The 15,077-nt window shown below is 39.2% G+C and overlaps 1 protein-coding gene across 6 annotated transcripts in view; it reads right to left on the bottom strand.

Annotated features, from left to right (window-relative positions):
- LOC146484847 (tensin-3-like) overlaps positions 1 to 15,077 on the bottom strand; it is a 70,173-nt gene that overhangs the window by 13,227 nt on the left and 41,869 nt on the right. For 4 of the 6 annotated variants that reach the window (XM_085104311.1, XM_085104313.1, XM_085104312.1 and 1 more), the window contains exons 20-21: positions 8,139 to 8,222; positions 1,055 to 2,389 (exon numbers count right to left, since the gene is read on the bottom strand). In XM_085104311.1, coding sequence (XP_084960437.1) covers positions 1,055 to 2,389; positions 8,139 to 8,222 — 1,419 coding nt within the window. The remainder of the gene's footprint in view (positions 1 to 1,054; positions 2,390 to 8,138; positions 8,223 to 15,077) is intronic. The other 2 variants (XM_085104315.1, XM_085104316.1) reach the window with 1 other exon arrangement.

Below are 15,077 nucleotides of genomic sequence, written 5' to 3'. Positions count from 1 at the left end.
ACAGTCTCTTCTCAAACAACTCTTTAAGTCACACAACTGTAAAGGGTACAGCTACCTAATTTGACCCAGCTATGATGCAGATACCTCTGTAAGACGGATATCTTCCTAACGTGACCCCTCTAGGGAAGACACCTTACTAAGGTAGGTACCTCTATAAGGCACAACCCTTCTTCAGGGTGATCAAGTCTGTAAGATTTCAGCTGCTTGTTTTTTAATCTTCTTGATAAGCGGGAAGCTCTCTAGAGACTACTTAGTATTAGAGGACGTTTCTCCAAAATTAACACCAGGCTAAGAAAGAGGTATAAACATACGGAACGTTTTCTTTTGTGACGCAACTTTCTTTGATGTTCACGTCAACAGCGTGCCAAGGTGAACGTTTCCCACGCCTGAATGTGGTTTCCATGGAGACCGTTACAAAATAAATTGACTGACACGAGGTACAATGAAACTTCATGTAGTGCATTATTCCATTACTAAGTGGCTTGGGAGTAACTGTAAGAGTTTAATCGACCAAAAATGATGAAACGGTGCACGTTTACAGACGTAAGGTGTTGGTGGAATAGGATGATGATACAAATACAAGAAGATGTTAAAGTGAAAAACATGAAAGCACTTGATAGAAGTATTTTTTAGTCAGCGTCAATGGCATACTCGTAAAGAGAAAATCCGAATTCTCCCAACAGCGAGAAGGTGATAAGTTCGACTCCTGTTGAGAGAACCCGGATTTTCTTTTTCCGAGTAAGCCTATCATTTATTCACCAGGCTTAAAACATAGTATCACATTTCTTTCACATGAAAGAACTTGTCGGGCAAAAAATATATACAGAAGAGAAAGTAGCCCACGCAGCAAACGGTTCCGCGGAAATCGGCTTTTTAATGCAGAAACTCCACGGAAAACGCTTGCTTCGCAGGCTAAAAAGAAAGTTGTATTGGCGCGCGTTGTAGACGAACAGCGGAATAGCTGTCTGGAGATGAAGTGACACACGGTGAGAGTGCATGAGAGAGTGAGAGAACACAAATACTGGATGGCGTGACAATGTAAACGTGACAGTACCTGTCTTCTGATTTTGAATAAGATACTCGTGAGCGGGTGTGACATGTTTGAGTAAGTCTTTAACTGCCACAATGTCAATGTCCTCGGGTGGCGGCTCTGGGGAAGCCACATGTTTGGAGGGTTCAACAATCCTCTTGGGCGGAGCCTTGCTACTATACAGAGTCCCGGAGGAGTGGCTCAACTCTCCCGGCGCCAATGATCTAGCGTTGTAGCTGGATATCTCTTTGAACACCTCCGATGGTGACACGCTAGTCAGGCCCGGCATTGGTATAATCTGACATCTCAGATGTTGCTGGGGGGTGGGGTGTACCTTATCCGGCTGGAACATGTCCGTAAGTAACGCTATTTTGGACTTGACATTGCCCTTCTCGGGCAAACTCCCCGAGTCTTCGATCTCTTTATGATCGTCAAAATCAAACAGGTCTACACCGTTCGCTGCCTTATTGTTATTGAAATCAAAGACCTTAGGTCCAGCTCTTTGCTTACCAGGCTGAAGACTTGTCCAGCCGTTTGCAACGACGTCATCCGAAGAAGACTTTGGAGGGTTATACCCCACTGTCGTGTGGGTAATAGTTGTAGCTTTGAATGTCCTGGGCATCATTTGCGTGGCGTAAAATTTAGGCGACAACGGCGACGTGGGCGGAGATGTCTGTGCCAAAGGTGCTTCATGTAAAACGAACGAGGGAGACGCTTGTCTTGGCAGCTCCACAGCATACCCATTCGGAATCTGCTCCGCATTACGAATGTTATTCCAGGAGTAACTCTGAGTATAAGGCGGTGGTGTTGTCGGGCTTCTCGTGGACGGAGACCCAATGAACCCATTTTGCATCATTGCTAGTGCACCGTTTCTGTTATACCGATTCCCAGCATCAAAACTTGTTGCGTTACGCACAGGGACCCCAGGTGGAGTCACCGACCTCGAGCCACCGCTTCCAGCACGGACATTTGACGAGTCCATGCCTCTCGTGATAGGTCGGGCCTGCTGCAGTGTCGTGTCCAATAGCTCTGAACACTCTCCAAGCTCCTGCAAAAGCCTGTCAATAGATTTCACCTCATCAACTTCCCCACTGAAACGTTCCATTTTGCCGGTGGGGTACTGCAGTCGCGGCTGACTCAACTTCACCTCTGCAGTTACATTATTCCTGTTCTTAAAACCGCGCACATTTCTTCTCGTCAACGTATTTGCTCTGTTTTCGAAGAAGTTCAAGTGCTCCGTGCCACTCAACGGAGAGGAACCACTATCAAGACTTAGCGACCGGACCCTCTTCTTGAATGATTTGTCCACCTGGGCATACAGGTGTCCATTCACCGGGCCAGCCACGTACTCTGGGGGTCCTACAAGGTAAGATTAATGTTTAGAACGAATCGCCTTTACAGGATGACACCCAGCTCCACAGGAAATTACTGCTCAGTAGCTTTCACTTGGATGGTCACAATTTGGGATTTCATCCACAGACTCAAAAGTTAGAACCACCTTGTACAGCATAATAAACAGCACCACAGAAAAGTACTGCTCAGTAGCTTTCATTTGAATGGTCACACTTTAGGATCTCATCCAGACTCAAAAGTTAGAATCACCTTGTACAGCATAATAAACAGCACCAGAGGAAAGTACTGCTTAGTAGCTTTCATTTGAATGGTCACACTTTAGGATTTCAACCAGACTCAAAGTTAGAACCAACACAGCAAACACAGCAATGTACAACACAGCAAACAGCTATATTCAGGAAAACAAAGCCAAAAATCTTTCATTTGAAAGAGCCACTTCAGGTTTTCAAAGTAAGAACCACCTTGTTCCGCGAAATAAATGCCACAAAAACATTCTTAAAGTGCTACTCTTTTAAAATAAACAATGGTACATTAATTAACGGATAAAGAAAACAAGTTTGTTACCATTGCCGTTAACCTAACCACAAGTCATATTAAACACGGCAGTTCACCTTGAATGCAATGCCTAACGAGGGCTTTAAGGTTTCAAAAAGATAGCCACGAGGCAAATGAACCAACAGAAGAACATTTACGTTTTCGCAAAAGCGAAGTACGTGCTTAGAGGGTGAGCTGCGAGAACATGCCAGACAGCACAAACAGAGGATGAACTTCGAACTTCGAGACAAGTTCTCCAGACAAAAACAATAGCACGGGTGACAAACGTGTTAATTAACATGGTATTACTGTCACTGGTCTTGCAATTGTTTTCATGCAGTACTGCATGTATACTAATCGGAAAGGAACGTTTGTCTGGTACAATGTTCATTTTTTTGAGAGCCTTTCGTTGTGTAAAACATTCTATATCTGATTTATTCTCATTTATTTTAATAGTGTCCAGTTAACTTTGGTCCGCAGAATATACCACAAAAGACAGGGAAAGAAAAGGAATTATGAGGAATTGAAATACATCCGAGGATATATACCACTGATGCCAGTACTTCAAAATGGATCCCCAATTTTCGTAGAGCCAACAGGCATGGGATAAGGTTTATAAAAGTTACGATATTGTTTATAGTATACGCGTTTTCAGCACAGAAAATCCACTGGTAGGTGTGAAAAAATACAAGAAAAAATACTATTTATGCAATGCTTTCGACTGGTATACCGTGAAATATCTCACGAGTGACTTGATTTTTCTTAGTAAACACACGACCTTTTGGGCGAGTGTGTATACAAAGAAAAATTAAGTCACGAGTGGGATATTCGCGGTATACCACGAGAAAACACTGCATAACTACAGTAATTTATCCCATACCACTCATTGAATTAACTTTCCTGTTCGACGACTGGTTCCAATAATTCAAAATTAAGGTCAAAACTGGGGTATTCTTCTTCCGTGTTTTAATTGTTGACAGTAATTTTTTCTGAATGAAAATTTTGACCTGTCGCAGGCTCTTCAATAGATCTTTCGGCGGGAAAAATTTGTAGGCCGCGAGGAACGCCGGGACTTTTTCGTGGAATACTACCCGTTGCATACCGCAGAATATGCAACGGGTTTCTGGCTTTCTGATTGGCTGTATTCTCTATGGCATGGGGCAAATACAAGAAAGAAGTGTATCTCGTTCATTTGGAATGGTCACACTTTAGGATTTTAATTATAGAAACAAAACCGTAAATCCAAACTTCACTTCAAGTGGCATTATATAAAGGGTTAATGCCGAAAGAAGCCGAAACAAGCGGATGTCGTTAGGAATCCACGCCCAAGACAAATTTGGAATCATGGCTCGGAGTGATAGATTAGATACCACACAGCTCTTTCCCTTCAAATCCAACGAATTGAAAGCTAGTAAAGAAAAGATTGAATTGTCCAACAGCTTTCAACTGAATGGTCACACTCAGTCGAAGATTCGCAACCAGACTCAAAAGGTGGAAACACTAGGTTGAAAAGTTGACAATACAGCACAAGCCAGGATTGATTTTGGTTCAAGGTTAGCTGGAAATATGTCAGATTGGTATAAGACAAACTCATGTAAAAAACAATGCCAGTTTGAAAGCATAGCAGAGATAAGCCAGTCTGTAGAAAAATACTGTAGACTTTAGGGCGACAACACAAGTAGCATTTAAATGCAAAGTTGACGAGAGAGCTTTTTATAACTCACAATTTACAAGATTATTCACTAATTTTTTCCGTAAACAATAACAAGAACATTTGACCGAGCGCCTGGGAATCGCATATTTCAAGATAAATCTCGTCTCAAACAAGGCAGGAAATCTCCTTAGTGTCGAGTATTATCTTTTTAGTAAAATACTAAAATTCTTTCTTCAAGGATATCTTAATCCTAATAAAACGTGCACTAGTTTTCTTTGGCTCTGTTTCAAGTTCTCCCAAAATGAGTGGCAAAATCAAAATTAAAGAAATTCCGATTTTTCCTTTGTTACAATGCTGAAAAACAAACAGCATCACAGGAAAGTACTGCTCAGTAGCTTTCATTTGAATGGTTACTTAATCAACCAAGAAAAGCGCACTGGGAAGGAAGACACTCTCTTCCATTTCAACGTGACTGCATTAGCAACGCTGAAATTGAAACTTTGTGAATCTTAACAACTGCTGTCCACCGAAATTAACGGGCAGCTTTTAGAAAAAAACAGCCTCTTAACATTAAAGGTAACGATAATTTTCTATAATTGCTAACAGTTTCCGAAAATAGGCATACTTCTAAAAGGAAATCCTCCTTTGAAAGGTAAGTGCTTTTTAAAAGAGAAAGAGGTCTTTAATAATGATGGCGATACACCGTGAAACACCATCCGAATGTGTCAACCATTTTTATCTACTATACCAATCACATAGGTGAACTTTTAGCAATTTTGTCTATGTAAGGTACACGCAAACTTAATTAACCTTTCTATTGCCAAGTATTCCTTTGGAGGAAGTAACTCGTAGATAACATTGCTAATCCTGAAAGGAACTGCAAAAATCCTATTTTTAATCTTAAAAATATGACCGCTATGGTCAGTGAGCGATCAACCACCTGAAAAGGTTTACATCCATTTTCTCCTTACAATGTAAATGCATTGTCAAGGATACAGGTCTGGGGAATAAAGAAAATCATCTGCTAAAGATGACGTTTGGTGTAAAGTAAACTTTCTCATTTCAATGAACACCTCTCAGACAAGACATCTTAATCCTTTGCTAAAACCCCAACAGCGATCAACATGAAAATTCTCCTTTTAAGATAAAAAAAAAATAATTGCAGTTCTACCACAGGTAGCCCAAGCTCGAAATATGAGCGCTAGTTACGCAACGGTTGAAAAATATAAGGATTTGTATGGGAGAAAAACGGTTTATTTTAGAGGCTAAAAATATGAACAAATTTTTAAATAAAAATCACCCACGTTACTTCTCTTGTGTATCCCTTGCCTCCTATGTGGTTTTTAGGGCGAATTAGCGCAATTCCAGTGAGTTTTAGTTCCATCGCTCGCTCTCAATGGTCCTCAATATATCCTTACTCACTGGAATTGCGCTAAATCGCCCTAAACACCACATAGGAGGCAAGAAATACACAAGAGAAGGAAGGTGGGTGATTTATTTAAAAATTCGTTCATATTTTTAGCCTCTAAAATAAACCGTTTTTCTCCCATACAAATCCTTATATTTTTCAACCGTTGCGTAACTAGCGCTTATATTTTGAGCTTGGGCTACCTGTGGTTCTACCGTACCGGCAAGGTTGGAATCAATGTGACGTAACCTTCTTATCAACAAGGCACATGTGCAAGGTGATTGTAACGTCTGAACCCCAAAGTGTAACCATTCAATTTCCTGACTTGCTGAGCATCATTTTCACAAGATTTTTCTAGCTTGTAGGAACTAAACTATAAGCAATCGAGGCATTTCTTCTTCTTTTTTCAGCTATTTTTAACTTCACCCAAGTAAAAATTTCACAAAAATTTGTCCAATGTGTACTGCAGACGAAAGCTGATACCATAAATGAACAAAAATTGAATAAGTTGATTACTTGCGCCAGATCGACTGCACGTTCGAAATATCCTGACATTCCGGTCTCAAACGCAAAGTTTTTAAGTCTGTATTTTCGCTTACAGTGCAACAGATACATTTAGTCTTTCGTTTGCGAAGAATCAAAACCAGAGCAAATTTAGATTTCCGCTAAGGGAAAATAAAAGCAAAGGGAAGCTAAATCTGTAAATCGGATTCGACTCGAGACGTTGGTCTCGAGAGGTCAATTCACTTTTGGTGCATTCAGTGAGTTTTTACTTTCTAAGAAAAACAACTACGGAAACAATTTAGCACGGATTTGGGCGTCCAAATTAGCAGGTTAAGAAAGGAATTCGGTATTTGCGGTAGAGAAGTTATGCTTGGTATTGTCATACACTCATTTTAATCGGCAGGGGTATTTTGCAGAATGCTGAATCCATGTCAAATGTCTGCTATAACAACAACTAAAAGCTAACAGTCTGTATAATCAGTGCTTAACCCGAAATAGCACAGAGAAGTGTTTAGACCTAAAAAATATCGTTCGTTGCATAACCCTAAACTGTTGTAGATGGCGTAAAATGCGACGTTCAGCGTGCGGCATTCTGCAAAATACCCCTGCCCTATTTTAATCGACAATTGACCACTGATAAATACGCGGTTGAGCTAGTGATAACAGTGTGTTAGATCTATTAATAAATTGCTTTACGTCAGCATCACGTACTACTCACACGAGTGCACGCCACTTCACATATAGTCCTTTATAACATATATTTCGCAAACAACACAGGAAAAGACTGCTCAGTTGCTTTCAATGGCATGGTCACACTTATGTACGCCTTCAGTTGGCTAAAACGTGTTATTGTTCAATTCCGAAAGGTCTTATCCGGTCCACAACACGAGATAATGACCTTTCCAGAATGCATTAAACAATTGTCGCGCGCTAGTTGTTTACACGTTGCGCGCACAACTTGCTTTGACAACATTTGTGTTTATCATATCTCCCGGCATTCCAGTAAAAGCCGTTAATGAGTCAATGTTATAGAAAAGCTAGTTTCCACTGACACGTAGAGGTTTTTTCTTTGGCAAAGTCTATAATGAACGCTGATAAGTAAAAATTGCGATACAGTTTGTTAGTGATGTGCTGTGGTTTACACGTGCGACAACCTGCACCGGAAAGTGTGCCCTCTAGATGAAACTTGTCGATAGCAGCATTCTTGTGGTTCTGTTCCTTTTTCTATAAAAGGAGTACCTATCTTCCGCTATGGATTCAATCCAAACGTGTGTCAAATATGACGTGACCCGCACATAATATCAAAGCTAATGAGCTAGTATTTGTGGTTTTGCCTCCTTGTGACCGAAATAGTAAGCAGGTAATGTGTGTCGATGTTTGATTCATAAGATGAAAATATAAAATGTGACCATTCGACTGGAAGCCTACTGAGCAACGCATTCCTGTGCTGCTGTTTGTTATGCTGTAGAAGGCGTTACTAACGTGTTGTTTTAAATGCTCTACAAGATTTTGCTAAGTGTTTCAGCATGTAGGGAAATCCACAAGCGTTTCATACCATTTAAAGAAATCTCCTGAACATTCCCTTCCTGTGGCACTGTCTGTTTTTATAAGGTTTTTACTGAAATAAATAAACAAATAAAACAAAGAAGACATACGCTTCAGACTGTCGCTGTAGCCTATAGTCGCCTCCCCAGGTCTATCTTGAAAGCTAGTATTCTTGTAATCTGGCTTGTTGTAATCTAGAAAGAAGGGATTGTAGAGATTTCAGTTAGTGAGTAACGTGTTGACCCCTCGGTGAGAATATAATGGCAAACTTTACAACCAAATCTTAGATCGAAAATTATACTAACACATGTAATTAAAACTTCACTACGATAAATTAAACCCTTTCACATGGAAATTCCTCGCGTAACAAGAAGATTTGTAATCCTATAAGTTGACTTGATTTGACTCAACTACACTGAGCTTTGCTGTGCTAAGTTCTTGCGTTAATGGTATACTTTTTTTTGGCAAACTTGATTAAGGAAAAACAAGTTTCGTTTAAAAAAAAGAATCAGACATGAAAAATTCCACGAGTTTGCCCTCCCAATTCTAATCCTATAACCATTTATGAGAAGATATGTGCCACGGGATCTACTCAGTGGTTTTGGGAAGATTTTCTGAGACGAAATGGCTGACACACGCTTTTAGTGAAACACACTGAATCGATTTGACTGAAGTTTCGATTAAAACAGCGTGAAAAAGCGGAATTGATAGCAATCTTTATGTTTGGCGTATTCAAGATCTCGATATCCCCATAGCCTCTCAAAATGACAGAAAGTAAATACATAACATTCCGCTTACTGACCCGTCGTTGCAAGCGGGCAAACCAAATACAACAATGAAAGAAATCACACTTACAATACCGAGGTCTAGAGGCACGCACTCCGTTTTGATCGAAGCGGAATGGAGCGAGCGCGGCAGCCATATGTGAACAAGAAATAAACTCGCACCGTAAAAAAATACAGACGTCCTACGGTGCCGAGTCGTAAAACATAGTGGCTGTTCTCTTGGCCGGTAACTTGATCTTGAAAACGATTCGGAGAATTTATGATCCGCCAAGAAGACAGACTCACAGCGCGAGACACACTAACGAAGGCGTGAAACACAACAAAATGTTGCCATAAAAAGTGAAAAGGGCACACGAGCGAAGATTTCCGTAAACGCGACTTCCCTTTCCGATTTCCGATCCAATCGACGAACCCTCCGGCTTTCGATGATGATTGTAAAACAACAGTGTAAAATTAGAGCAAAAATATCAAATTTCCTTTCCCAAAAATCGAAAAACAAACAGCCCTACATGAAAGTGATGCTGCTCACTTCTGTGGTCAAACGTAATAGGATTTCATCCAGAGACTCAAAAAAAGTTAAAAATCACGTCTCACGAAACGAGAGTGGACTCTACAGTGAAATGGCGCCAACATACATACGTTACTATTCCAGTCTTGGACAGGTCACTGCGTCGCGCACTTTCCCACGCCAAAATCATCAATTCGCTTATACCAACAATCATAATACCGACAACATTAGAAAATAATCTAATATTGATTCTCTATGACCACCAAACGACCATAGCAATCAGCAAACGAGTCCAATGGCTTTGACAGACATAAAACTTTACCGCGCGCTGACGGCTCGGTGTAAAGTAAAAACTGCGGAAGGAATTGGAAAAGGCGTGTGATGGCACCATGAGTAAGACATCTGGTATTCTGGACATTCAGAGAAGCTACTGTAGCTTCCTATATCGCTTTCAACAATGTGTTTTTGTGAACAGCAAACCTTCAGCGACCCCGTATCCATTACCAAATACAAACAGAGACAAAATATTTTAAGAGTTACACGACCTGAGGTGAACAGTTCCAAGCTGTGTGATCTTGTTCTCGTCTTCTCCGGGACAGATAGTGTCAACGGAACGCAGAGCTTTTTTTTAGCTTCCAATCCACGAAGAAGCCGTTGACTTAAGCTTCGTCAACAACAGAAGCTCCGTTAAAAGCCAACGAAACACTTGAGTTGAAAAAGGCTCGGATAATCCGCGCTTTCTGGCAGAAATCTCCGCGCGAACTTCGACAGCGCGGCCTCACAATGAACGATTGACGTCGTTTTGAAATTCAACGCCTGATTTCTTCAATAAGGAAAACACAGAGGAGATGATTAAACAATTATCTCTCGTTTCAAACCATGGTCACGCGAGACCGCAATCTAACAGGAAGTGTAGGGAGTGCTTAATCAAACTCAGCGAACTTTCAAAGCGAAATGTAATCGAGAAGTTGAAAAAAAGCAATCATTCAAGTCGCAAAATATACCATCAAAATTAAACATGACAGCTTGAAAGTATCTGGCATTATCAATCGTTGTTCTGACACGTGGAACTGCAATGGTTTTACTCAAAAACTCAACAAAAAGAGGTGCAATAGTCTAAGATATGCCGATTAAAGAACAAAGCCGATAGGAAGATAACGGGTTATATGTTACATTACTGGGAATTAAATTAATCCCTTCATCCACTGAATGGACCCCGAACATGAAATGTACCCCTGAGTTTTGGATTCGTGAATGAAATTCTTCTAAACACTGTTGAAAGAAAAGAAATCAAAGAGTGTTGCTGTTCGCGTTCGAGGTTTTCCAGTGGAGATTTTAGCAAAACTGACAAATTTCTATTTTGTCACTTGAAGTTTTAAGAGTGACTTAATTAAACTACTGTCAAAACGTAGATCGTCTGTAGTCAGAACTTGCGAAGTCTTTCAAAAAAGAAACTCGAAAATTTGAAACGTCAAGAAACGATGTTTAGAGCTATGACCTCCCGTAAGAAAATTTGGAAAATACTATATACAAACAGGCATTCACGACAACAGATCAGCCGCGAACTGAAGTGGGCAACAAAGCGAGCCAAATGAGCCCCATACTGGAGAGACATTTGATCTGACAGGCGTATACACGAATCATACACATTTCCTGTTGTGGTGACAAAATTCTACAAATATTTTTTCCCAGGGTGCTCGATTCACCAGCGGCATCCAACGGTTCATTTCGGAGGATAAATGTTCGAAAGCCCTAAATCGCCTCAGAACTTTGGATTTAGTTTTAAAGGAAATCTACAGTTTTCTTCGTTGAAATTTCTTAACCCCTCAAAACTAATTCCTTTCGTTTTTAAATATCTCGTTAAAAATACGAAAAAAAAGGGCAGCTAGGATTTTCGTGAAGACAACAACATCTCGGAAATTTGAAAAATAAGATTCCCTTTCCTAAATCTCTTGAAGACTTAAATTTTGACTTAAAACATCGGAACAGATCATGCTGTATTAGTTGAAGCAAATATACCTTTTAAAAGGCAACTACACGACGTGGGAAGACAGAAAACAACACGTTTAAAGAATGTTCTCGTTGGGTGGGAAACAACCCTTCTTCAGCCAAGCGTGCAGTCCGATTCACACGTGAGAGTCAACAAATAAACAAACCAATCACATAGAGAAAAATTTAAAACAATTTGTAGTTTCTGTTGGTCTCCCATCATTATAAGCTACTCTTGTTTATCTTATCGCATGGCTGTAGATAAAACTGTTATACACTGAGGAATTCTAATCCACCCACAACAAACATTAACAGAAAATACTTTGTTACAGTTTAATACAAAACGTACAGTGTACGTCTTTTGTGCGATGGGAAAAACTAAATTTAGTAACTTCGCAATCGCCTTAGATCGAAAATAATAAACAGCACCACAGAGGAAAGTTCTACTTAGTAGCTTTCACTTGGATGGTCACCGACATTTCAGGATTTCATCCAAAGACAGACTCGATGTCAGAAACACCTTGCACAGCATAGTAAACAGCACCACAGGAAAGTACTGCTCAGTAGCTTTGATTTGAATGGTCAAACTTCAGGATTTCATCCACAGACTCAAAAGTTAGAACCATCTTATGCAACATAATAAACAACACCACAGGAAAGTACTGCTCGGTAGCTTTCATTTGAATAGTCAACTTAATATTTCACCCACACACTCAAAAGTATTAGAGCTACATTACGTACACATCATTAACCAACGTCTCACTTTGCTGGCATGAAAGGATTACCTCCATTTCTGATTGAATTCCGTTTAATTGTTTCCCATTTTGCTCATACTTTCAAGATTCTCTGCGGCCGTCGCCAGTGTGTTTTTCTATTGACTCCGAACTTTAATTCGGCTTTTCACTCCAGTTTGTGAAAAAAACCTTTAAAAAAAAGCGACCAGGAGAGTGTAGACAGTAAACGTGTAGATCACAGAGATCATGATCGGATTGTAACATTATACGTAAATTATACATAGCCTGAGAACGGAGAAAGTTAAAGTAAACCAACTTTTAAATAAACTGGCCACCTTCAAACTAAATCATTGCAAAAACGTAAAAGATGTATTGTACTCTACTGCAAGCACAGGAAAGAAAGGTTATTCCTCACGTTCCGGTATAACAAAAGGTATGTTTATTTGAAAGTTTCTTCTGAGATAAACAAAATTGTTTTCTCTGCAACAGTTTTCACCTGAATTGCCACCCTCTGGGATTTCTATCCGAAGATTTTAAAGTCAAAACCACGTTGAACAGCATAAGAAATAGTTCCATAAGAAAGAGCTCCACAGTGGATACACTTTAGGATTTTTTTTTGGCATTTTTTGAAGTCAAAACCATCTGGAAACACATAACAAATAAGAATGATGTATTTATTAATCAGAAAGTGACACAGGCATACTCGGAAAAAAATCCGAGTGCTCTTATCAGGAGTCGAACCTACGACCTTCCGATTACTAGTTTGGTTGCTCCACCACTGAGCTACAGGAGACTCTTGGGAACTAAGGCCATTAAACCACGTTCATAACAAATAGTACCACAGGAAAGTACTGCTCAGTAGTTTTGCTTTGAATGGCCACACGTGTACAGGGTTTCATCTCCAGGCTGAAAATTTAGGATCCGCCTTACAAACAATTCAAGTCCCTGAACGAGTCAGAAAACAGGAATAAAGTACTTGCAGAATTTCTTAGGCCTCATTAAGAAATGTTTTTACTGGTTTGGAACATAAGTAAATATATTCAGGTTTCTGAGTGGTCAGAAGCCTTTTATATTAAAATAAAGACAAAAAGACAAAAAGAAAAAAAAAAGACAAAAGGGAGCATATTGTGAAACTGCTTCTAAAACCTACCATTGCGTTATCCACTAAAACTGATATGAGTGCTATAATGGGTGGGGCGAATTTATAGGGTTGTCATGTGGGGTTTTTGGTATCTTTTGTTAAAAATGGTGAAATAAGACCTTCTATCAACTGCCAAATAATTCTAGAATGACGAGAGGAAAGAAATCAACTCAATTCTTGAAAGGAACAACTCGTGATCTGTTCTAGCGCATTTTGGAAACAAAAATGCGAGAACTTGAAAAACATAAGCCTAACATTTTTCAAGTTTCAATCGATATCGACCTACTCTGTCTCTGGCCAGAGGCACTAATCGACAGTTTTATTGCACTGGGGGATAATTTATAACAAACTTGACAATTATTTCGTTGTTTCTGCTGACAGACAAACATGGTTGCGTTTTGAAATGACTGCAAATATGCGTGATACTTCCCCTCTAACACATCCAAACTGGTCATAAAATTGAATGAAACCTGCCTCAGAGTAACTGCTTAAAATAATAGAAAAACAAGGAAGCTGAAAAGAAGCTTGGATGGGCAAACGTAGACAAGATTAAAAGAGATTGTATTTAGGTAAACTTCAAAAACATGTTTATCTCAATTTGTATGAAAGTGTGATCTACAATGTTCAGAAATTGTCTCTATTTGTTATGTGGTCGTCATTTGATCAATAAATGAATTTTGCAACGCCACTCTCACGTATAGAGCTCGTAATTAACGTAAATGCACAAAATCACCCGAAATACCTTGACCTAGCCCCTTTAAAGGGGAAGTATCATGGTTTTTTTTTTACCTCTTTTGTTAAAAATAGTGAAATAATTAATACCTTCAGTTAGCTACAAAACAATTCTAGAACAACAAGAGAAAAAAGTCAACTCAATTCTTGAAAGGAACAACTCGTGATCTGTTCTAGCGCATTTTGAAAACTTGAATAGCGTTAGCCTAACATTTTTCAAGTTTCAATTCATTCTGACCTACTCTGTCTCTGGCCAGAGGCACTAATCGACAGTTTTATTGCACTGGGGTAGTAATTTATAGCAAAACTAGACAATTATTATTTTTTTCTCTGTTGAAAGACAAACAGTTGGGTTTTTGAAATGATATCCCAATTGCGTGATACTTCCCTTTTAAGTTATAAAACATAAAACTGGATTTTTGGTTAGTAAAACAAGGATGGAAAAGGAAAAAATCAGCCGATCTTATACAGGCGACTATAGAGGAAAAGGCAACTTATGATGAACGAACGAACACAAATTTTCGTGTCTTTCTAGAATTTTACATAAGAAATTAACTCATTAATCCTCTTAAAAAGTTACAATAAAACCGAAAGGAAACACTCAGTTATATTTAGTATCACAAAGCTGTCTCGTACGGACGGAAAAGGCGGAAAAGGTGTGAAGATTGTTCAAAACGTTATATCCTCTTATCATAAAGTAGACCTCTACTCTTGAAATAAATTAACGTTAAATTGTTGAAAATATAATCTAACTTCAAATTTCGTTGGAAACATGGAAATAATGTGTCGAACAAAACAGGATTTGATTATCGACTATTTTCGCTTATAAACTTGTCGGGCGCCGCCATATTAGATTTCATGACGTACCACAGTTCACACAAAATAACTTCTACTTACTAACAATGGCGGACATCGTATGACGTCATAAAATCCAAAATGGCGGACCGCGGGAAATTTAAAGGCGAAAATAGGCGAATGTTATATCTAAGTTTTAGCACACTTGAATGCCATTTTTTCTACTTTCCAAACTAAAATTTAGAATTTAGACATTATTTCCAATAATTTCATTATTCATTCTGAGAATTCTAATAATAATCTTGACCAGGAGCTTATCACCTGTCTTGACTAAGGGCGACAAATTACGAAGTACGAATGGGAGA

The sequence above is a fragment of the Pavona decussata genome, unplaced genomic scaffold (assembly GCF_977016875.1).
Source record: "Pavona decussata unplaced genomic scaffold, jaPavDecu1.1 SCAFFOLD_29, whole genome shotgun sequence".
Taxonomy (NCBI): domain Eukaryota; kingdom Metazoa; phylum Cnidaria; class Anthozoa; order Scleractinia; family Agariciidae; genus Pavona; species Pavona decussata.
The sequence above is the reverse complement of the archived record's forward strand: the minus strand, read 5'-3'. Positions and strand labels throughout refer to the sequence as shown.